The sequence below is a fragment of the Chrysemys picta genome, chromosome 2 (genome assembly GCF_011386835.1).
Source record: "Chrysemys picta bellii isolate R12L10 chromosome 2, ASM1138683v2, whole genome shotgun sequence".
Lineage (NCBI taxonomy): Eukaryota > Metazoa > Chordata > Testudines > Emydidae > Chrysemys > Chrysemys picta.
Window position 1 is genome coordinate 117,717,644 of NC_088792.1, and position 22,226 is coordinate 117,739,869.

General features: G+C 45.0%; 1 protein-coding gene across 6 annotated transcripts in view; it reads left to right on the forward strand.

Moving 5' to 3' along the window:
* The first annotated feature begins 7,583 nt into the window (after window positions 1–7,583).
* Window positions 7,584–22,226, forward strand: part of TGFBR1 (transforming growth factor beta receptor 1) — a 71,654-nt gene continuing 57,011 nt past the window's right edge. For 2 of the 6 annotated variants that reach the window (XR_010598481.1, XM_065584087.1), the window contains exons 1-3: window positions 7,585–7,756; window positions 19,635–19,886; window positions 21,982–22,224. Coding sequence is in view for 4 of the 6 variants with exons in the window: in XM_065584087.1 (XP_065440159.1) it covers window positions 7,678–7,756; window positions 19,635–19,886; window positions 21,982–22,224 (574 nt within the window). In the remaining 2 variants the exon portion in view is untranslated. Of the gene's footprint in view, window positions 7,757–7,783; window positions 8,380–19,634; window positions 19,887–21,981; window positions 22,225–22,226 lie in introns of those variants that run through there. The other 4 variants (XR_010598480.1, XM_065584086.1, XM_005292628.5 and 1 more) reach the window with 3 other exon arrangements.

Here is a 22,226-nt window from a genome sequence, read left to right on the forward strand (position 1 = left end):
TTGGAAACTGTTTCCAGCATTCACCTGGTATTGGTCCAGGCAGTCTGGTAATAATCTGGTACTGAGATTGCTTTTGACTGGATGGTGATCCAGACTGCTTATAAGCTATAACCCATAGGACAGAAAGTGTCCCCTCTTGGATAGAAGCCACTTACTCTAAGAAGGTTCCCCTTCACCGTGGTCAGAATTGAGCTGTCAGTGCAATCTCAGGGTTACTGTAGGCACATAAAGCCTACTAATGGATAGCTAAAATAAGAGGCCAAGCCTTCTTGAGCTCCGCATATTTGTCTCCACTACTCCTGCACATGCTAACTGGCTGTTTTGATTACTCCTATGACTTGGAGTCCACCCCAGGCAGATGTTGTACCTACACTGGAATAAACTGGAACTGTAATTCACTACTGGCAGTAACAATGGTGGAAGCAAAACACTTGGGCCCTGGCTATGCTAAAACTTTCCACCTTGCTACTTTCAGGAGAGTTACAAACAATACTGATTTTAAAAGCTTGTAATCCCTGCTTTCAATGGTATAAAGCACTAAACTTGGATACAGTGTATGTGCACATGCAGGTATCAATCTCTACTGTAGTTTGGTTATAGGAATTTACAAGCTCAGCGCTGAAACAGAAGCCTGTAAACTGGAATGGCTTAATAGCTACAGAGCAAGGGTCATTGTAGGTTATAAATACAGCAAGCTGCTTAGAAGCAGACTAAGGAACTGACAGCATCTTAACAGCTTCACAAATCCATTAGCTTGGAGTAAGGAGATTGTTAGCTGTAGATGCCAAAGAACTGTGCAAGGAGGGGAAACCTCAAAAGGTCTGGCTCATTCTATATGAAAGAGCTGATAGTTTGCTGGGGGAAACAATGGAGACAGTTATCTGAGCAGCCCAGTTAGTAGTTCTGAACTAAGTACTTGAGAAGATTCACAGACCAATATTCTCTGAAGGACTTGAGTTTCAGTCCAACCTTGGGACATATTTGACAGTCCAGTAACTGAGAGCTTTGATTAAGCAGATTTTGGATTATTCAGATTTGAATCTTGTTTTAGGCACTAATGACACAAATCAGGTAGTGTTCATAAACTTTGCAAAGTCAAATAATTCTGGATTTTTCTTTTATAAAGCAATGAAGTTAACGCAAGAAAATAGCATTCATGTAAAATTAATTTGGCAAAATCAAGCACCCAAAATGCTATATATTCAGAAACTTGGTTTCTCCTGTTAACTTGGCCACATTGGACATGTAGTATTTTATCTTCCAGTATTCCTTGTTAAATACAACTTCTATGCATTAATCAATTATCAATGCCTCATATAAAATAGGATGTACAACAAGGTCAATTACCATTGCAGTGGAAATTTTACTTGAGACTTCCTTAATTTAGAGTGCTTGGCTTCATGACACTAATGCCCTCTTGCTTTGATACTAAATGTACAGACCTTATCTTTGGAAGGTGAGTTCTGCATCTTGCAGTCAAGTTGACTTTTCAGAATTCTCTGAGACAACATATGCCCTGATATCTACTATATATAGGTATTATTTTGTAGTTTTCAGTGTCCAGCGCTAATTAAATTTCCTGCTATCTTGGCTTTCCTTAGTCCTACATTCTTAAAGCCAAGAGATAAAAATGTTTAGTGTTTGTATTTTAAGGAAAGCAACCCAGAAAAGGATTTTTAAATAATATCTTTGATCTGAATCCATCACTACCAAGTATCAGAGGGGTAGCCGTGTTAGTCTGAATCTGTAAAAAGCAACAGAGGGTCCTGTGGCACCTTTGAGACTAACAGAAGTACTGGGAGCATAAGCTTTCGTGGGTAAGAACCTCACTTCTTCAGATGCAAGGCTGCCTGAATGGTCTTTCTTATCTTTTCCCCCCTACATCTTCACATTGATTCTTTCCACAATTGGTTGTAATTTTAAAGTCATGTGAACTTCCTTACTATACTCTTTTCCTGAGCTAATTTCTTCAACCAGAACTGAATCTTTTATATGGAACTGAAGTCACACATTCTTTCTTCTCTATCTGCTGGTAAGAGGTATCCAATGTCAAAAACTGATAATAGGGACTAGGGAGAAACCAAATTAGTGGTATGTAAAATTCAATGGTAATGAATTAAAAATGACTATGGATCTTCCCTGTTAACTTGTGAATGAGTAAAAATAGGGAAGCTTCTAGAAGCCAGTAGAAATTTACCATAAGATAGTACTGGAGTCTCTGATTACATGGTGTCTCTGAAACAACTGGCATTGAATCTTGGAAAAGGACTTTCCTCTTTCTATTAGAATCATTTCAGGAGCCCCATAGCAAGATATTGGCATAAATGGCTGACCAATTTTCTTGTGTAGCGCATCTTGTTTTTGCCATTTTGCTTTACTAATCATGTTGTAGGTTCAATTATTTTTTTAGGTTGAGACTTACATTTCTGATTCCTATTTGGACCAAATGCAAGCCACTGACCTTGCTTCCAAAAAATGTGTAAGTTTTCTCTCTCTTCTCAGGTTTTAATTGCACTAGCAGATGATGAAACCAATCACATCATCCTATAACTAGCATTAATTTATTTATACTAAACTTGTTTAGAATTAGGATAATAGGTGCTGGAACTAGGGGTGCTGCTGCACCCCTAGCTTGAAGTGGTTTCCATCATATACAGGATTTACAGTTTAGTTCAATGGCTCTCAGCCACCCCCACTATACAAATTGTTCCAGCACCCCTGATTAGTAGTATGCTCTTGAAGTGATTACAATTCTAATATTATTGATTCCTATATAGCATCCTTAACACACAGTATCACACCGCATTATTCAGAGTAAAGTATAAGCTAAAGAAAGGAGGAAAGACTGAAAGATTAAATGTAAAGAGGAAGTGGTTTAGAAGGAACTTTTCCATGAAGATGCTACAGCACAGTATTTATTACTCCAGGTGAAGAAGTGCTATGTAACATTCTGAAGGTGAGAAGTTTATGCACTCTTAAAGTTTTCATTTGATTTAGCTTTAGAAATTGCATAATGTATTGAGTATCTCAATGCCATGTTATTTTGGCAAAAACAAAATTCAAGTAGATGTGTATCATTCTGTAAGATCCAAAATAAAGTGGTTGATTGTATCAGTCCTAAATGAGATAAGTGATTGAAAGAACATATCTAATATCAGGACTGCCAGCTGTATGAGTTTTCTCCATAGACTAAAGGTTTACAGGCCATCCTATAGGTCTGTGAAAAAGACTTCTTAATCTATAAAGAACTGCTGTGGTTGGCTGTCTTTCCTCACACCACTGCCTTCTGAGGAAAGGAAAACAATCAAAACTGCTGTACAGTATCAGGGGGTAGCCGTGTTAGTCTGTATCTACAAAAACAACAAGGAGTCCAGTGGCACCTTAAAGACTAACAGATTTATTTGGGCATAAGCTTTCGTGAGTAAAAACCTCACTTCTTCGGGATACCCCGTTTACTCACGAAAGCTTATGCCCAAATAAATCTGTTAGTCTTTAAGGTGCCACTGGACTCCTTGTTGTTTTTAACTGCTGTACAGTAACTCCCCACTTAACGTCTTCACGCTTAACGTTGTTTCAATCTTATGTCCCTGCTCAATTACAGAACATGCTCCATTTAAAGTTGTGCAATGCTTCGCTATAATGTCGTTTGGCTGACTGCTTTGTCCACAGCTGGCAGCCCCCATCAGCTCCTCTATGCCCCATCACAGTGCCTCCCGCTGGCAGAACCCGCAGATCAGCGCCTTTCCCATCCTCCCCCCCGCCTCCTGCCCGCGGCAATCAGCTGGCTTGCAGCATTCTGGAGGGAGGGGGGAGGAGCAAGGACTTGGCACACAGGCTCCCCCTGCCTCCCAAACGCCGCAAACCAGGTGATTGCCACGGGCAGGAGCCTGCGCACTGAGTCCTTGCTACTCCCCCCTCCCTCCTGCCCCCTGAATGTCGCAAGCCAGCTGATTGCCACAGGCAGGAGGGAGGAGCAAGGACACGGCATGTGGAGTAAAGGGGGAAGGGGGGGGAAGAAGAGGCGGGTTATGGGTGGGGGCTTGGGGGAGACGGGGGCGTGGGTGGGCTGAGGGTTGAACCCCCGCCCCTGGTGTTTGCAGAGTAGGGGAAGCTGCCGCTGCGCAATGTGCTTCTCCTAGCCTACAGCACCTTCAGCCTCCTTGCCTGCCTCATTGTCTCTAGTGCCAGTGGGCTGTGCCTGTGTGGGGTAAGGCGGGGGCTCCTCCCAAGTATAGTACTGTACTGTATGGCCAAAAAAAAAATTGCCCTGGAACCTAACCCCTCCCCCATTTACATTCATTCTTATGGGGAAATTGGACTCGCTTAACATCGTTTCACTTAGTCACATTTTTCAGGAATGTAACTACAATGTTAAGTGAGGAGTTACTGTACATGGCTAGGAGCTTTTTTTCTCCCTCACAAATATGACTCCCCTCCCCTGCCTACCCACAGAACGGTCAGTCATGCAAGGGCTGTGAAGGGTTACCCAGCTAGACATGAAGCTCCTCCTCTCTGGTTTTGATGCTGCCGCTCTCCCAGAGTTGTGGTGAAGACTTTCCTACTCCCCATCCATTCCTGAGGGAGATGAGACTCCCAGCTTCTTTCCCCAGTTACCAAAAGGGGAATGAGGGAGCAGAGCAGCTGAGGAAAAAATGGAAGCCCAGAATCTTAAGGGGTGTGTTTAGGATGGACATAATTTGTTTGGGTTCTATGGGGGGGAGCAAGTTAATTCATTGCAAGGAGAGAGAGAGAGTGTGTGTATGTATATTAACTGGAAATTGGAGAACTGGTTGGTGCTCCTTTCCCTTGCTGTGGGTCCCAAGTAGAATGGGAAGAGCCCACTAGGCTCAGGGCCCTTGCCCCATCAACCAACCACTCTTACTCCTTGTTTAGATTGGGGATTTGCCCCAGTTACAGCTATTGGTGTAGCTGCATTGCTGCAATCCTTGGTGTAGATAAGCAAAGCCACTACGTACACCAGTGATGGTGTGAAGGAATTGAAGTACTGGATTGATGGGTAAATTGGATAAGAGGAACAGAAATGAGAAAATTTACGCCACAGTAATGTGAAAGGGGAAAACCTGTTAAGTGCTGGAATAGTGGTGGATGGAAGATAATGGAGGGAAAAAAGGGAGTTTGAGTGCTGCAGTAGCCATAGAATGGGGGAGGATAGGGTGTTGTCCTGACAAAATCCTGAAACAATTGTCCTAAACCTTGCAGTGAGAATAGGGTGACCAGACAGCAAGTGTGAAAAATCGGGACGGAGGTAGGGGGTAATAGGAGCCTATATAAGAAAAAGACCCAAAAATCGGGACTGTCCCTATAAAATCGGGACATCTGGTCACCCTAAGTGAGAACAAGCTGTAATGTTGCATGTCCATTTTGCAAAACACATTACTTTAAAAGAGGGTCAGCCAATTCCTTATATATGTCTAATATTTGGACAACTAAATGTATTTTGTACTATCAAATTTGATCATTATGTACAGTTTCTGTCTGAATGTAATGGGCTTATTATAACTTATGTCAGATTGTAAAGATGTTGGCTAACTTTTCTCTTTAATGATATTAAGGGTACAAAGAATTTTGCTCAGCAAAAAAAAAAAAATCAATTTGGATGTTTATATCCTATAGTGATGGTTGCTATGAAAGAAGGGGAAGGGGAAAGAAGGAATGAATAAACAGTGCATAGTTTTAAATTGTTAAAGTAGTCATGATTTTGTGCAGAGTGTTTGTATGCTTCCTACTACTAGAGCGCTTGTAAGAAAATGTAGAATGCCGAAACAGCTATTTGAAAGAGACATCTAGTTCAGCGTTTTTCTAAGTTAGGGTCACGATCCAGTACTGAATTGTGGCATGTCAGGCACTGGGTTGCTCTGGTCAGCACCACCGACTGGGATGTTAAAAGTCCCCTCGGTGGTGCTGCCCAGCTAAGGCAGGCTAGTGCCTGCCTGTTCCGACACCGCGCTGCGCCCCGGAAGTGGCCGGCAGCGGGTCTGGCTTCTAGGCTGGGGGGCCATGGGGCTCTGCGCGCTGCCCCTGCCCCGAGCACCGGCTCCACATTACCATTGGCCAGGAACTGGCCAATGGGAACCGAGGGGGTGGTGCCTGCAGACAAAAGTTGCGCGGAGCCACTTGCACGCCTCCAGCTAGAACCTGCTGCTGGCTGCTTCCAGGGTGCAGTGCAGTCCACGGTGCCAGGACAGGCAGGAAGCCTGCCTCTGCACCCCAGCTGCATCATTGACTGGGAGTTGCCGGAGGTAAGTTCGCACCCCAACCCTGTGCCCCAATCCCACGCCCCAGCCCTGAGCCCCCACAAACCTGGAACCCCTTCCTGCACCAAACCCCTCATCCCCGGCCCCACTCCAGAACCTGCACCCCCAGCCCAGAGCCCTGACCCCCTCCTGCACCCCAACCCCTGCCCCAGCCCAGAGCCCCCTCCCACTCCCTGAGCCCCTCATTTCTAGCCCTACACCACAGCCCTCACCCCAACCCTCTTCCCCAGCCCTGAGTCCTTCCCACACCCCAAGCCCCTCATCCCCAGCTACATTGGGTCGCGAGCATCAACAATTTTCTACAAACTGTGGGTTGGGACCCCAAAGTGGGTCACGACCCCTTTTTAATGGGGTCACCAGGGCTGGCGTTAGACTTGCTGGGGTGGTTTATTCCCACACATTTATGCTGACGTAGGCTGTAGTGTAGACATAGCCTTAGGTAGTGGCAATACTTAGTTTAAGGTTGTAGTGGAGATAAGCTCTTCGATGTTGCAGCATTTTCAAGACAAGTTTGTGTGCCTGAGAGCAGGTCACTGTTTTTTTTGTGTTCAATGGGGAAGTGAATTTGGTAGGTCCTAATTGTAACCTTACCTGGTGCCTTCCGTACTTTGATTTACAAAAGAATGCCCAGTGATAGATGTATGGCTGCAAGGACTTATTCAGGAATTTCCTTGCTTTCTGTAAATCTGATTTGCTATGATGCTGGGCTCTTCCTACGTTAGGGGGAAAGTTCTCTGGGTGCTGTCCTGTTTAGAGAGTGCTCAAGCACTGCTGAAAGCTTTACTGGCTGGGTGTGCACAATCTCTCCCCCCTCTGTTCAGCGTGTTCCCAGGGTAGCCTCCAGCCCTGCTCCATCTCTGTCGCCTCCTTACTTAACTCCGGCGGCCCTGCTCCACTGCCCAGTACCAGGCCCGGCTTTGGCTCCCTTGGCTCAGGCTGAAGGCGGAGCGAGCTCCCTGCCTCGGTCCGTGTGAGCAGGAGGGACCGGCAGGGCAGATGTGGCTCTATCGCGTCCACATTCCGCCCGAGCGCAAAGCGCCCCAGCCCTCGCACGTGCCCTACGGCCGGTCCCACAGCGCAGGGACAGACTGGCTGGACCCTTGTCCGCGCGCGCGCGCGCGCCCGCCCAGGGGGAGGGAGACGCTCCCCTGTGTCACTCACCCCGCTTCACGCTCCCCGCCCCTCCCACTTGGCCTCGCGCCGAGCCGGTTGTATTCTCCAGACTCTTGTTGTTGTTCGGAATGTCTGCAGCTGCCTAGGAGGCGGGGCTAGGGGCGGGGGCGGCCAATCAGGAGGCGCCTGTGTGTCAGTTACATTATATAGTGGCCGCAAGGGCGAGTGAGTCTGAGAAGCGGCGGCGGGGACGACGGGAGGCTGAACCTCGGCGCGAGCGGGCGGCGCCATGGAGCTAACGGCCCCTCCGCGGCCCTGGGCCTTCCTCTGGCTGGCGGCCGCGGCGCTGCTGCTGCCGGGGGCGGCGGGTGAGTAACGGGGCGGGGAGGCGGCTCCGCGGGTCCCCGCCGGCTCCTTTCAACAACATGGCGCAGGGGCCGGTCGGGCGGAGCCCGGAGCTCGCCTGCCTTTGTTGGCCGAGCCCGGCGGCTCTGGGCCCGCGCAGAGCAGCCGCGAGGAGCCCCTGATGCCGTTGAGAAACGGCCGGGCCGGGCCGATCCCATGGCGGGGCTCCGGGGGGTCCGCAGCGGCTCCTCCCTCCGCTGTCCGGGAGCGGGGTGAAAAGGGCACCGAGCGCGCCGGGGGCCGTCCCCTTCCGGCGGCTGCACCCGCAGTCTTGTAACCCGCTATCTGCGCCCCTGTCCCGGGGCAGCGCCGCGAGCGCCTCACGTCACGCGCTGCATCCGGTCCTGACCCACCGCCGCGGAAAGGAGCCGCCTGCCCCCAGCGTCTCTGCTCCCGGCCGAGGGGGTCTGGCGAGCCCGGGCGTGCTGGACCCGGCTCGGCTGTGACCGCCCTGGCAACATTCGCTCTCGTTCCCTACTCGTGATCTGGGGTTTGGGTGGCTGGAGCAGACCCTTTGACCCTGATATAAAGACTTGGGCCAGTTGGATAAAATGTCTTTCCTGAAAACTTTCGCCTCCTGTCCGAGGTATCCCGTCTTTGTAACCGAAACGGGGAAAATCCATTATGTGCTGCTGGCTTGTTGTCACAATGTAACTGTTTCAATGTGATTTACAAATGTGGGGAGGGGAGTTGAGTTCGCATCAGCGGTGGAACTACATGTTGCATGTTCCAGCTAGGGAAGGTAAAAACACTTTTTCTTGAGTCTCCTGAAGTAGAGTCACTTGTTCTAGCTCAGTTAGACATCCGCTTGCAATACGCTGGTATTAGGTGCTCACGCACACCAGATATGTGATCAGATCTGGCTTGGGTGATTGGTTAGGTTAAATACTGTTTAAGTTGCAAATCTGTGCCTTGTACTTAAGCACCTTATATTTGTTCCCAAACGGTACAAAATACGCATTTTGTAAATAAGTACAGCATACTAAAATGATTACCTGGCTCTTTGGGCTCACTCTCTCCCCCAGCAGACTCCTGCTGTAGGTCTCATGTCAGAACAATATATGTGAAGGATATTACAGGAGCTGCTTTGTGATTTTAGGGAACTAAAGACAATAGCAAAATTGTGCCTTGAATTCTCCAAATAGCAAATGTGATATGTTTGGTAGTGGTACTTTGTTTTAACATTACTAAATGAGATATTTATTAACAGCCATAGACCTGCTTAATTACATAATCTTCATATACCTGCTTTCTGTAACCCAGCAAATTACAATAATGAACACAGTGTGTGTATGTACATACATACATACATAAAATCCATATGCATATTCTTTTTTTTATTTTACTGAGTTACTTCTTAGGCAAAAAAGCAGTACTTCTAGTATATTGCATACATTTTGTAACTTTTGTTACCCTTTTTTCTTAAATTGAAACTTGGAAAGCTTCAAGACTTTTTTCTTTTGCAATCAGTGTTAGGTGGTATGTGACTCTGAGACCTGCCTTACAGTCTGGGTTTTACCTAAATTGTTTATGGTTTCTCTGCAGAAGATGAGTAACATCTTAAACTTAACCTTGAGCAATAATAGTGTAATTTGTATTCTGCCTAAAGTTGTCTTGCACAATGAGGACAAGTTATTTTGAGGAAAATGAAGGTTTTGTGACATGGAAGCCATGAAGGAAGCATGAAGTTAAATACCTTGTTGCTTCTGGCTTTCTTGGACAGACATAGCAGCTTTTGAGCAACTTAATCTTCATAACTGTGGCTGTTTCAAGTTTACATTATGTAGAAAATAATTCTATCTGCTAGACAATATTTACAAGAAAGAAAGACCACTCTGAGCTCTGAACCTTTCCCTGGGCATACAGGTTGATAAGTGCGTAAGTGACAGTGGCTCAGCTGAAACAGAATGCCGTAAGTGATCCTGTAGAAAGTGAGATCTTTCTAAGTCACCGGCTTCATTAATGTGTGCTGAATGATCAAGAAAAGATAGTGATAGTAGAAAACATTTGTATGTATGCTTTCTGATCATTGCAGAGAAGGTACAGTTTTCAGAGTTATTCTGCCTATAATGTAATTTTTATGGCGGTCAGCCATAATGACACTCTAGTCCAGGGGCCAGCAACCTTTCAGAAGTGGTGTGCCAAGTCTTGGTTTATTCACTTTAATTTAAGGTTTTGCTTGCCAGTAATATATTTAAGCCTTTTTAGAAGGTCTCTTTCTATAATATATAATTAAACTATTGTATGTAAAGTAAATAAGGTTTCAAAATGTTTAAGAAGTTTAATTTAATTTTAAATTAAAATGCAGAGCCTCCCCAGAGCGGTGGCCAGGACGTAGGCAGTGTGAGTGCCATTGAAAATCAGCTCGCATACCATAGGTTGCCTACCCCTGTGCTAGTCCTATACAAGTACTAAACCTAAGAATTGAACCCTGTGTCTGTTTTGTACTAGATTTGGTTTTCAAACTTTGGGCTATCACTTAGACTATATCTACACTGTGCACCTTACAGTGGTGTGGCTGTGCGGCTGCAGTAGCCACTGTTTGTCACCCAGAGAGAACTCTCCTAATGACACAATAAAATCACCCCAAATGAGGGGCAGTAGCTTCGGCTGTTGAAACACTGTCCACATCGGTGCTTTTGACAAAAAGTGTCATTCAGGGGTATTTTTCACATGCCTCAGCAACAGTGCCTGAATAGAAATATTCCTGTAAAAGAAGTTGTTTTCTAACTCTTTTCTTTTTAGTGTTGCCTAGACCTAATCTAGGAACCACACATAGCAGTTAAGTGAATTATCATTTTCTTGTTTGAAATAAAACTGGTAGATAAGTGTTGTTTTGTTTTTGTTTTTAAGATGATAGCAGAACATATAAATTCATGTTACTAAAACTCTGATCTCTCCCATTAGAGAGCTTATTGGGGATGGGGAGAGAGAACCTGTATTAGTGTGGGGAAGCAGATGGAAGAGTATGTGTGAATTTTTAAATTTTAAATGTTTTTAAAGACACCTTGCTATTGCTTTCTTTCACAGAGGTAATCCAAGAAACGTAACAGAACTAAGGGTGTCTGTTTTTAAAGTTTAACTTTCTTCTGGTTCACAAAAACACAGATGAAAACAGAATAATACATGTACGATATCAAGTTAGAAACAAGACCTCAGATCATTTATTTATCTGGTTTGAACGCTGTCTTGGGAGTAGTTAATTGTGAAGTTGGATGACCCATTTCTTGGCATCGGCACTGCAAAGAGAACCATGTTTCTTCCTCTTTAGTTGGAACCCTCTGAGTGACTTCTTGTAACTTGTTAACGTTTACAATTAGTGGCTTAGTAAACCAGTTCTCTTCTGTACTTATTCTTTATGAGAAATGCTCTTTCATTGGAAGTTTTGGCTGAGAAAGGAGTATAAAATGGGTCACATTATGAAAGTTGTCCTGTGTATGATATACCTAGGGCTGTCAATTTAGATACTTTATGACCTTCAGTAAGTCATTTTTCATAAGTTATAAATACCCTGATTTCTATGGGAGCTCTATTTTTAAAAAGAAAAAAAAAGACCAATACTTGCCCCAAAGAGTTCACCACTTAAACACTGTTGCAGCTCATATTGGCTGTCGTTATTTGCACATACCTCGTTTTCATCTTGCATATTTTATTTATAAAACTTATTAATTCCCTTCCCTATTCTGAGTTATCTTTTAAAAGTTATTGCCCTCGATAACCTCTTTTTCTTCTCCAATTAAGAATTTTTCTTAGTGTAATTTTGCTACATTCTCCTTTCCTTTAGACACCACGGCCGTCTTTCCTTTTCTCCCTTATGTTCTCAGTTCCTGGCAAAACTAAAAATCCAGATTAGTGGCCTGGTGCTATCAACTTGGTTTGTGAAGTCCTGCTTCTGTTCTAAGAGACTTTTAAAAGCTTGGCCCCAGGAGGAAGCTCTGGAGCTTCCTGTCCCACATGATTCGAGTCAGGGTGCTGAGGCCCCAGTACTACTGCTGCCTGTGGTGTCCATGGTAACTTTTATGCATGTTTTCTTATTTGTAAAATAGAGATAACTACCCTTTTCATAAGGATGTTGAGTCTTGCTGAGTTCATAGAATGCTTTGAGAGCCTAGGAAGAAGGGCTGACTACCTTTTTAGACAGCATTTAGGTAGTCGGGTCACCACCCAAAATTCACTTTGAAAGCGATATCACTTGGTATCACTTGCCTTACGCACTGTACATAGGCATAAAGGGTGGAGCTGCCTCCGACCTCCCCTCCCCCTTGGTTCTTTTCTATTGCCTGTGCAAGTATCTTCTCTATCTCATTATAGATCTTATAGTTTGTACCCATTGGTGTAGAGTAGTTAGTTTTTGGCTTAGCTGAGGTGTGCGGTGTGTGTGGTGGTTTGTTTTTTTTAATAATGGTTTTTGACATTTCCTCCTGATAATGGTCTTGGTTTTGGAGTTATGCCTCATTCTCTAGGCTTCAGACTCTTGTGGCAAGCCAGAGATGGTTAGTGACCACACCCCAGCTGCTTTACGTGCTTGGGAGAGCCTCACGATAGGGACAGGTGCAGTTAGCTGTAAAAGGTTAAAATCCCGATCCAAAAAGAACAGGGCACTTAGACTGAAGTACGGGCTATTGGAATCATGCTCCTTCCTCCATCAGAGTCACACACACCCCAGTCTGGGTACCGAGTGTCGTCAGCAGTGTTCTTCCTGCTTTGGCTGTCCAAGACGGATGGATTTAATTCATGCCAAAGAGGTACTGCATGTCATCTAAGGACTCAGTAGCAGTCCCTCAAGATCGGAGGCTCTACCAAGGACTTGGAGCTGGACTCAGAAAGGAGGTGCTCCCCAAAATGAGCCTCAAAACGGGAAATCAACTGACTGCAGAGCCCAGGTCAGGCCTGTTGAGATCAGGCACTTTGGGAGTTGCTTCACTGTTACCTCAGATCCTGGTGCCACAAAATCAGAATGACTTCCCAGTGCTTTCTGCTCCTGAGGAGTTTGTGGCTATGAGAGAGTTGTTGTATCTCTTGGTACTGCCTTTCCCTGCAATTCACTATTCTCGCTTGGCACCAGCACTGAAGGTACCAACACAGCTACCCTCTGCACCATGGGGGACTACTGGATTTGACAATTAGCGTACTGATTAAAATGGTGCTGTCTAGGGGAAAGCCACAGATCTCGCTGGTATCCCTTTTCCAGAATCTGAGCCTGCTTCTCTGGTATTGATGAGGATAGCACATCCAGGATCTGAAGGAGTGGATTCTTCAGATTCTGAAGTGTTCATGTGCATGTCAGCCTGGACACATCCAGCAGCCTGTGTGCAATGCCTGCCCACCCTGATTTCAGCCTCAGCTCCAGCATTGAGCATACCACAACGACCCTTGGTCTGCTCACATTTGGACCAGGGTCATGTCAGTGGCCTTTTTGGAATCTGTTGGGGTTCCCTTCTCAATCCAGAGCACCCCCACATCCTTCCCAACCTACTTCCTCTGCTGGTTGCTAAGAATGTCAGTGCCATAGGCAGTTCACCCTCAATAGTGGTCCTGGCATCTGCAGGGATAGGAGCCGTCTCACAAGCTATCCTGAGAAGAGTTGCAATAGGATCATCCCCAAGAGCCATTGGCATCCTCCTCCTCATCTCCTGATGAGGCTGTCATGGCAGAGCCTATTTCTCCACCACCAAATGACCCCCAAAGCTGAGTAGGAGGAGTTGTGACACATGGCTTTGGCTCTGGACACTCATCCAGAGCAGGTCCAGGAAAAGTCCAACAGGCTTGTGGACACTTTAATATTAGTGCCTCCATTGAGGAGAGCTCTGCCTATTATGGCTATTCTAGAGTCTACTAAGGTTTTATGGCAGACTCTAGCATCTCTGCCACCTACTGCAAAAAGAGCAGAAAGAAGGTATTATATCCCCTCTTAACAGGTCAAACTTTTTTTTTGACAACAGTCCCCCTCTGGGCTTTCTGGTAGTATCTGCAGCTAATGAAAGGGGATGCATTGACACCAACAAACTAAAAGGAGGCAAAGAAACTAGACCTCTTTGGAAGGAAGCTTTATTCCACAGGAGGGTAATAGCTTCATATTGCAAACCAACAAGCTCTGCAGGAGCTCTACAATTTTACCCTGTGATATGCAGTTTTGAAGTTTTACAAGCTTCTAGATGAGACAAAACAAGAATTTCAGGTGATTGGTGGAGGAGGGCAAGTTAATTTCCAGAATAGCTTTGCAGGCTGATCTACATGCAGCTGACTCTGCAGCTTGCTGCATGGCCTCTTTCCCTCTCCTCCCCCCGCCCCCCAATAGCGCCTATCCTATTTCCTTTGTACTTGGGCCCATATCACTAGATGCATGGGGTTCTAAAGATGGTTGAAGTGGGATACAACCCTCTATTTCCCCCTGCCTCTTCCCCACTGTTTTTCCCCCATAATGGTATCTATCGGGGCAGCACAAGCACCCTACACTGCCTCATGCATGCAGGCATAAAGGGTGGAGCCACTCCTGACCCACCTCAGTCCCTTCCAGAAAGATGCTGATAGAAAGGGGGAAGAAAAGCGAATCATAGAATGGACACGTGAAACACATTTCGAAGAGCAACAGTTACAGAAAGGTTAGTAACTTCTTCTGTGAACGATTGCACATTCTCATTCTAGTGTAGGTGACTCAAGTAATCCAAACTGGAGGTGGGCTTGGAATCTATTAGGACAGGGATTGGAGGAACACTCATCCAAAACTGGCATAATCTCTAGACCACTGAGAGATTGCATACAAAGAGGCAAAACATCTGACTAATGATCAGAATGCCATTCTGCAAATGTCTAATGTGGGAAAGTAATCCAGAAAGGCCACAATCTTCTGAGGACCTAGTCAAATGACCCAGTGCTCTATCCAGATGCATCATGGTAGCCAACTAGTAACATAACCAAATACAACTGGATAGTCAGGTGGATAATGGACAGCCTTTCATTGTGCGTGCAAACATGATGAACAGCTGTGTTAAGACCCAAAAGGCTTAGTCCAGTCGAGATTAAAAGAAAACTTGAACATCTAGAATATGAAATCTCTCCTCACCTTCGCTGAGTTTTTTCACAAAGCCTCATTCATTAATATGAAAACCGGAAACCTCCTTAGTTAGAAGCCTTGGGTGAAGATGAAGGTAAACTTTGTGTAGAAAACTGTATGCAGAAAATCGGACACCAAGCACCCTCAATTCCCCCCCTCTTCTGACTGACAGAACGGCCACCAAAAATGCCACCTTCATAGAGAAGTGCAATATGGAGCATATCACCAGATGCTCAAAGGGGGGAATCCATCAGCTTGGCTAAGACTAGATTCAAGCTCCATGAGTAGGGATCTATCAAATTCACAGCCATAAAAAACTCATCCCGGACCGTGAAATCTGGTCTCATTATGTGTTTTTTATCCTATACTATACAGAATTAACGGGAGACTAGCGTTTCTCAACAGGGCCGCCTGGGGAGGGCACACGTGGGGCAATTTTGCACCGGGCCCCGCAGGGGTCCCCACGAGAACATCTGAGGTTCCCCCTGCCTCCGCCTTCCCCCAATCCCTCAGCACGCCGCGCCCAGGAGTGGTCCTGGACAGAGCTAAAGTGGTGTGGCTCCAGCGGGGCCTGAGCTCCTCCCGCTCAGAGCCACGTGGTAAGGGGAGGGGGCTGCGAGCTGCTGCTGAGCGGTGGGAGCTTAGGTCCCGCTGGAGCCACGCCGCTGCAGCGCTGTCCAGGGCTGCTCCTGGATGCGACGCGCTGAGGCTCGGGGGGGGGGGGGGGGGAGGAAATAAGTGGCATGGTAAGGGGGCCGGGGCTGGGGGGGTTGGATAAGGGGCGCAGGGAGTCCTGGGGACGGACAGGGAGGGGGCAGAGGTTTGGGGGGGAGGGGTGGTCAGGGAACGGGGGGTTGGATCATGGTCGTTCCGGGGGTCTGTCAGGACTGGGGGGGGGGGATAGGAGTTGGGGGGGTTTGTGGGGGGTGGGGTCTCAGGGGAGGTCAGGGGACAAGGAGCAGGATGGGTCGGGGATTCTGAGGGAGGCAGTTGTGGGGACAGGAAGTGGGTGGGGGTCGGATAGGGGGCAGGGCCAGGCTGTTTGGGGAGGCACAGCCTTTCCTATCCTAAAGCTCATTCAGCAATTTGAGGATTGCAGATAGCTACAAAGAGCCAAGCTGTTATCTTTTCCCTTAGGGCTACCATCCCTTTCACTTCTCAAATGCCAAATTATAGTCTACATTTAATTTCAGTGCCATAGGGAGATTCATGTCAGGGGAGGGTAGCTTCATTTAAAATTAGCCACTTTAGATTAACAGTGATAGAGTCAAGAGAGCCATGGGGGAGGGATCACATGAGAAGAGCAATATCCTACACCACCTATCTCCTTCCCAACACTACCAAGTAGACCCCCCCACACACACACATTCCCCAAGACTCCAGAGGGGTTAATTCAGTGGTTCTCAAACTTTTGTACTGGTGACCCCTTTCACATAGCAAACCTCTGGGTGCGACCACCCCCCCCCCCCCCCTTTATAAATGTAACACTATTATAAATGCTGGAGGCAAAGCAGGGTTTGAGGTGGAGGCTGACAGCTCATGACCCCCTGGGTTAATTTAATTTTAGCAATTTAATTTAATTCACATGCATGTGCTGTTTTGAGCATTTCAGTTTTCACAACATAGGCTCCTTCCAGATTCTGGAGCAAGCTCAAATGCTCAGTTCGTGGAGTATGTACATAGTCTATACTAAAGACAAACCAACAGTAACAGTCTCCAGTTTGTGAGGGACCCCATGGAGCCAGTCTCTAGGAAATAGATAAATGCATGGAGGTTAAGTCCATTAATGGCTATTAGCCAGGATAAGTAAGGAATGGTGTCCCTAGCCTCTGGTTTGTCAGAGGGTGGAGATGGATGGCAGGAGAGAGATCACTTGATCATTACCTGTTAGGTTCACTCCCTCTGGGGCACTTGGCATTGGTCACTGTCAGTAGACAGGATACTGGGCTGGATGGAACTTTGGTCTGACCCAGTATGGCCATTCTTATGTTCTAACTTAAATGAACCCGAAGTTATGGAGACAGATATGAGTCAAAGAAGCCAGCAGAGTATCAGAAACCTGGGAAAATCTCTGACTGGATGGGCTCAGGCGTTTGGTCACAAGCTGAGATGGTTCAAAAGTTTTGGATTTTTTTTAAAGCAGTTTTTTTTTATTGTTTCTTTAAACAATCAAACACAGCAAGCAGCAACTATTTGGCCACACACTTCTGAAACCCCATACCATGTTCAGGTTTTGGCAGACTAATTTCAGCTTTTCAATTAAAAAAAAAAAATTTTTTTTGAAGGAAAGCAGACATTGTCCGTGAATTTTTTTCTGCTTTTAAAAAACCCCTAGTTTTCGATCCAAAAAAAGTTTTGACGGAAAATTTGTCCAACCCTTTTAATGAGCTTCCATGCCTTTTAGCACTAGCTGATGCTGAGAATGCCGAGATGCGGAAGGTTTTTAAATGTTTATTTTTCCCAGGGCTGCTTGGCAGGATGAGGCAAGTGGGGCAATTTCCCCTGGGCCCCGCAGGGTCCCTCACGAGAATATAGTATTGCAACTTTTTTTTATGGAAGGGGCCCCTGAAATTAATTTGTCCCAGGCCCCCTGAATCCTCAGGGCGGCCCTGTTTCTCAATCTGAACAGAGTTCTTGCCATACTGTAAGCCTTCCCTTGGATTGACCTGCAGGGCTAACCCCCATGGATTTCAGGGCATCCTCAGATTCCCCTCTTTCCTACCATAGGGCCTCCCTTTTCCATGGCCTCACATGAGACTCCCTTTAAAGCGGGATTCCCTACCTTGGAAGAAGTTTGGTGGAAAAGAGAATGCCCAGACTCTGTATTCCTTTAAATACAGCTTGGGGGGGCTTGGGGGAGGGAGAGGCAGGCAGGCAGGGAGAGAAGGGAACACTGCTCCATCTAATTCTCCTTTCATCTTCCCCTACCACCCAAAGTTCTTTATGCTGTTCAGGGGAAGATGGGAACACTGCCATGGAAGCATCCAGCATCCCTCCATGTAGGTGGGATGAGATCCATGGGCAGAGGATCGGATTGGGTCCTAAGTTATTCTAATCTTCTTGAATGATCAATCCCTCCAGTCCCGTAATTTTTAATACATTTACTTTAATTCTCTTTCATACTTTACACTTCAGAACTAAACGTGAGTGTACCATTTGAAGAGAAGTGAGGAATACACCGCTACCTCGATATAATGCGACCTGATATAACACGAATTCGCAATAATGCGGTAAAGCAGTGCTCTGGGGTGGGGTGGGGCTGCGCACTTGGGTGGATCAAAGCAAGATCAATATAACGCCGTTTCACCTATAACGCAGTAAGTTGGGGTTTTTTTGGTTGGTTTTTTTTTTTTTTTTGCTCCCGAGGACAGCATTCTATCGAGGTAGAGGTGTACTTCAAGGCACAGTGCTTCAGTTTTTTCTAGTTGTCTGCTATCACATCTGGTTATCCCTGCTCTTCATTACTACTTGGTGTGTCTTCTACCCTTTGGATTTTGTCCATGAATGTTTTAAGCTTTCACTTGTACTAACTGATGTAATTGAGACAAGTGCATGTTTCATTAAAGGTGTGCTCGCAAACAAAGATCCTTTGTTTTTGTCCTTCATTGTGTCTTTTTATACAGATGGCATGAAACTTAAACTTTTTTACTTTTGAAATAGTAATTCTTCACCGACCTCTTTGCTGGAGTTCCTTGGCAAGATCCTGGAAGGACCTAAAGAGAAATGTTATCCAAGGCACAAACTTGAACCTGTAGCATGCATGCGCGCTCACTCGCGCACGCTCTCTCTCACATGCGCTCCCAAGAAATAGATGGGAGAGGGATGTTGATACTGAATTCTCCTTTAGCTGGCTGTCTTTTGGTCAATAGCAATTTTTCCCTTTATAGCCCTTCTATGCATAAACATAGATAAACATAGTAGGCTTCCTTGAAAATTTCACAGCCCTAACCCCAGGTGTGTACATATGCTTCAGTCAAACTATCTACCGCTATATAGGGGGGGGGGGGAGGGCTTTTGTCTACACTACTGGTGCTATAGTAGCATAACTATAGCACTATAGGTGTGCTGTTGTAATGCCTGTACTCTAGATATGGAAGTTTCCTTCTGTAGCCTCACAGCAAGGACCCAATCTAACTCCCATTAAAGTCAAAAGGAGTGATCCCATTGAGTTAAATGGGAGTTGGATAAGGCCTTTATATGCTCCCCACCCAAGGGCTAAAGGTCTTTAAACTGTTGGGAAATACAATGTTGCTTTAATGCATGACATGTGGCTAACATTGCATGGTGGATCTTCCAAACTAATGATGTGCTTTTGTTTCCATTGAAACAAATGCAAAACTCCTGTTGACTTCAGAAGCAACAGGATTGGGTTCTTAATGCTTTAGGTGATGCATTGTTGTAGTATACGTTACAGTAAACTTCAAAATAGTTCACCTTTCTATTTTTTAGTAAACTTCCAACACCCATGACCTGAATGTATCTGTGGTGTGGTTATTTTGTTTGGGGTGGGTGTGTGTGTGTGTGTGTGTGTGTGTGTGTGTGTGTGTGGAGATTGTTCATCTATACGTAGTCAAAGTTGAAGCAAGCTTCCTGTTATAATCCTCTTTCCCGCTCCCTTATTTTGTTAGCCTATTAAGAGGCATCATGTTTGAATTTTGTGTTATGATGCAGTACATAGCTTCGAAAAGTGGCATCAGGGAAAATGTTTCTGCCACTTAGAACTATGAAACTTCAAAAACTAACGTTGCTTAACATAACTACTGCAACCTCTTTTCTTTTTAATACAGCATTACAGTGTTTTTGCCATCTTTGTACAAAAGACAACTTTACATGTGTGACGGATGGGCTCTGCTTTGTCTCAGTAACACGGGCTCAAGACCGAGACATACACAATAGTATGTGCATAGCAGAAGTTGATCTGATTCCACGAGACAGGCCATTTGTTTGTGCCCACTCATCAAAGAATGGAGTTGTTACTAGGCCTTACTGCTGTGTCACAGACTACTGCAATAAAAGAGAACTTCAAATTCCAACGCCAGGTAAAGGTTTTTGGTTTTTAAAGTAATTCCCCAACAAAATCAATGAAGCTCATTATAAAGGTTAAGGAAACTAAACTGAGTACAAGTAAACATGAGGGAGGGAAAACAATAACAGAAAATGTGGAAATGGCAGAAGTGCTAAATGCCTTTTTTTGTTTATCACCAAAAAGGTTAGTAGCAATTGAATGTCTAACATAGTGAATGCTAATGAAAATGAGGTAGGATCAGAGGCTGAAATAGGGGAAAAAACAAGTTAAAAATTACTTAGACAAGTTAAATGTCTTAAAGTCACCAGGGCCTGATGAAATGCACCCTAGAATGTTGAAGGAGCTGACTGAGGAGATATGAGGCACTAGCAATTTATCTTTGAAAAGTCATGGAAGACGGGAGAGATTCCAGAGGACTGAAAAAGAGAAAATACAGTGCCCATCTATAAAAAGGGAAATAAGGACAACTGGGGAATTACAGACCAGTCAGCTTAACTTCAGTACCCGGAAAATAATGAAGCAATCAATTTGCAAACACCTAGAAGATAAGGTGATAAGTAACAGCATGGATTTGTCAAGAACAAATGGTGTCAAACCAACCTGATAGCTTTTTTTTGACAGGGGTAACAAGCCTTGTGGATGGGGAAGGGAAGTGGTAGATGTGAGATCTCTTGACTTTAGTAAGGCTCTGGTATGACCTTCTCATAACAAAGTAGGGAAATACAGTCTAGATGGAGTTACTATAAGGTGGGTGCTTAACTGGTTTGAAAACTGTTCCCAGAGAGTAATCATCAGTGGTTCCGAGTTTAGCTGGAAGGGCATATCAAGTGGGGTCCCGCAGAGATCAGTTCTGGGTCTCGTTCTGTTCAATATCTTCCTCAGAGTACACTTACAAAGTTTACAGATGATACCAAGCTGGGAGAGGTTGCAAGTGCTTTGGAGGATAAGATTAAAATTCAAAATGATCCGGAGAAATTGTCTGAAGTAAATAGGATGAAATTCAATAGATGCAAATGCCAAGTACTTCACTTAGGAATGAATAATCAATTGTGCACACACAAAATGGGAAATGACTGCATAATGAGGAGTACTGCAGAAAGGATCTGGGGGATCATAGTGGATCACAAACTAAATGAATCAACAGTGTAACGCTGTTGCAAAAAAGCAAACGTCATTCTGGGATGTAGTAGCAGGAGTGTTGTAAGCAAGACATGAGCAGTAATTCTTCTGCTCTACTCCGTGCTGATTAGGCCTCAACTGGAGTATTGTGTCCAGTTCTGGGCACCCTATTTCATTAAAGATGTGGCCAAATTGGAGAAAGTCCAGAGAAAAGCAATACAAATGATTAAAGGTCTAGAAAATATGACCAATGTGGGAAGATTTGTGGGGGGGGGGGGGAATGGGTTTGTGTAGTCTGGAGAAGAAAAGTCTGAGAGGGGACATAAAAGATTGTTAAAAAGGAGGAGAGAGAAAAATTGTTCTCCTTAACCTCTGAGGATAGGACAAGAAGCAATGGACTTAAATTGCTGAAAGGGTGGTTTAGTTAACCACTGGAATAGAATAACTTACCTAGGAAGGTTGTGGAATCTCCATCACTGGAGATTTTTAAGAGCTGTCAGGGATGGTCTAGATAATACTTCAGTCCTGCTGTGAGTACAAGGGGCTGGACTAGATGACCTCTTAAGGTCCCTTCCAGAGCTATGATTCTGATTCTATGAGGGCAGACCAGAGCATCCATCAGACTTTCTAAATTATTTTGAAAGTGTAGATCAAGAAATAAACCACTAAGTACAGAATTACTTAAGTCTCTTGTATCATCATGCTTCATGGCTTGCATTAAATGTGTGTGTAAATCTTTCTAACTGCCCTGTACTTCAATGTATGTAGCTTCAGTCTCCATAATATATACCAATGAGTCTCAAAGAGCTGAGTTAAGACTCAGTGTTGTTTTACTGAAACAAAATGCATTAAAACAGTTCTTCAAAGACCATTATCTGATGCAATATACTGCCACAAATACTAAAAAATGAATCCTTTGTTTAAAAACATATTTGCTGTTACAAAATAGTAACATTACTTTTTTTTTTTTCTTTTACCTCCATTTTTAGTCCCTACTTCCGGAGAATCCTCTTCTAATCTGGGACCTGTGGAATTGGCAGCTATCATTGCTGGACCAGTCTGTTTTGTTTGCATTTCACTAATGTTGATTCTGTATATCTGCCATAATCGTACTGTCATACATCATCGTGTACCAAGTGAAGAGGATCCCTCATTGGATCGCCCTTTTATATCAGAAGGAACTACTTTAAAAGATTTAATTTATGATATGACTACTTCTGGCTCTGGGTCAGGT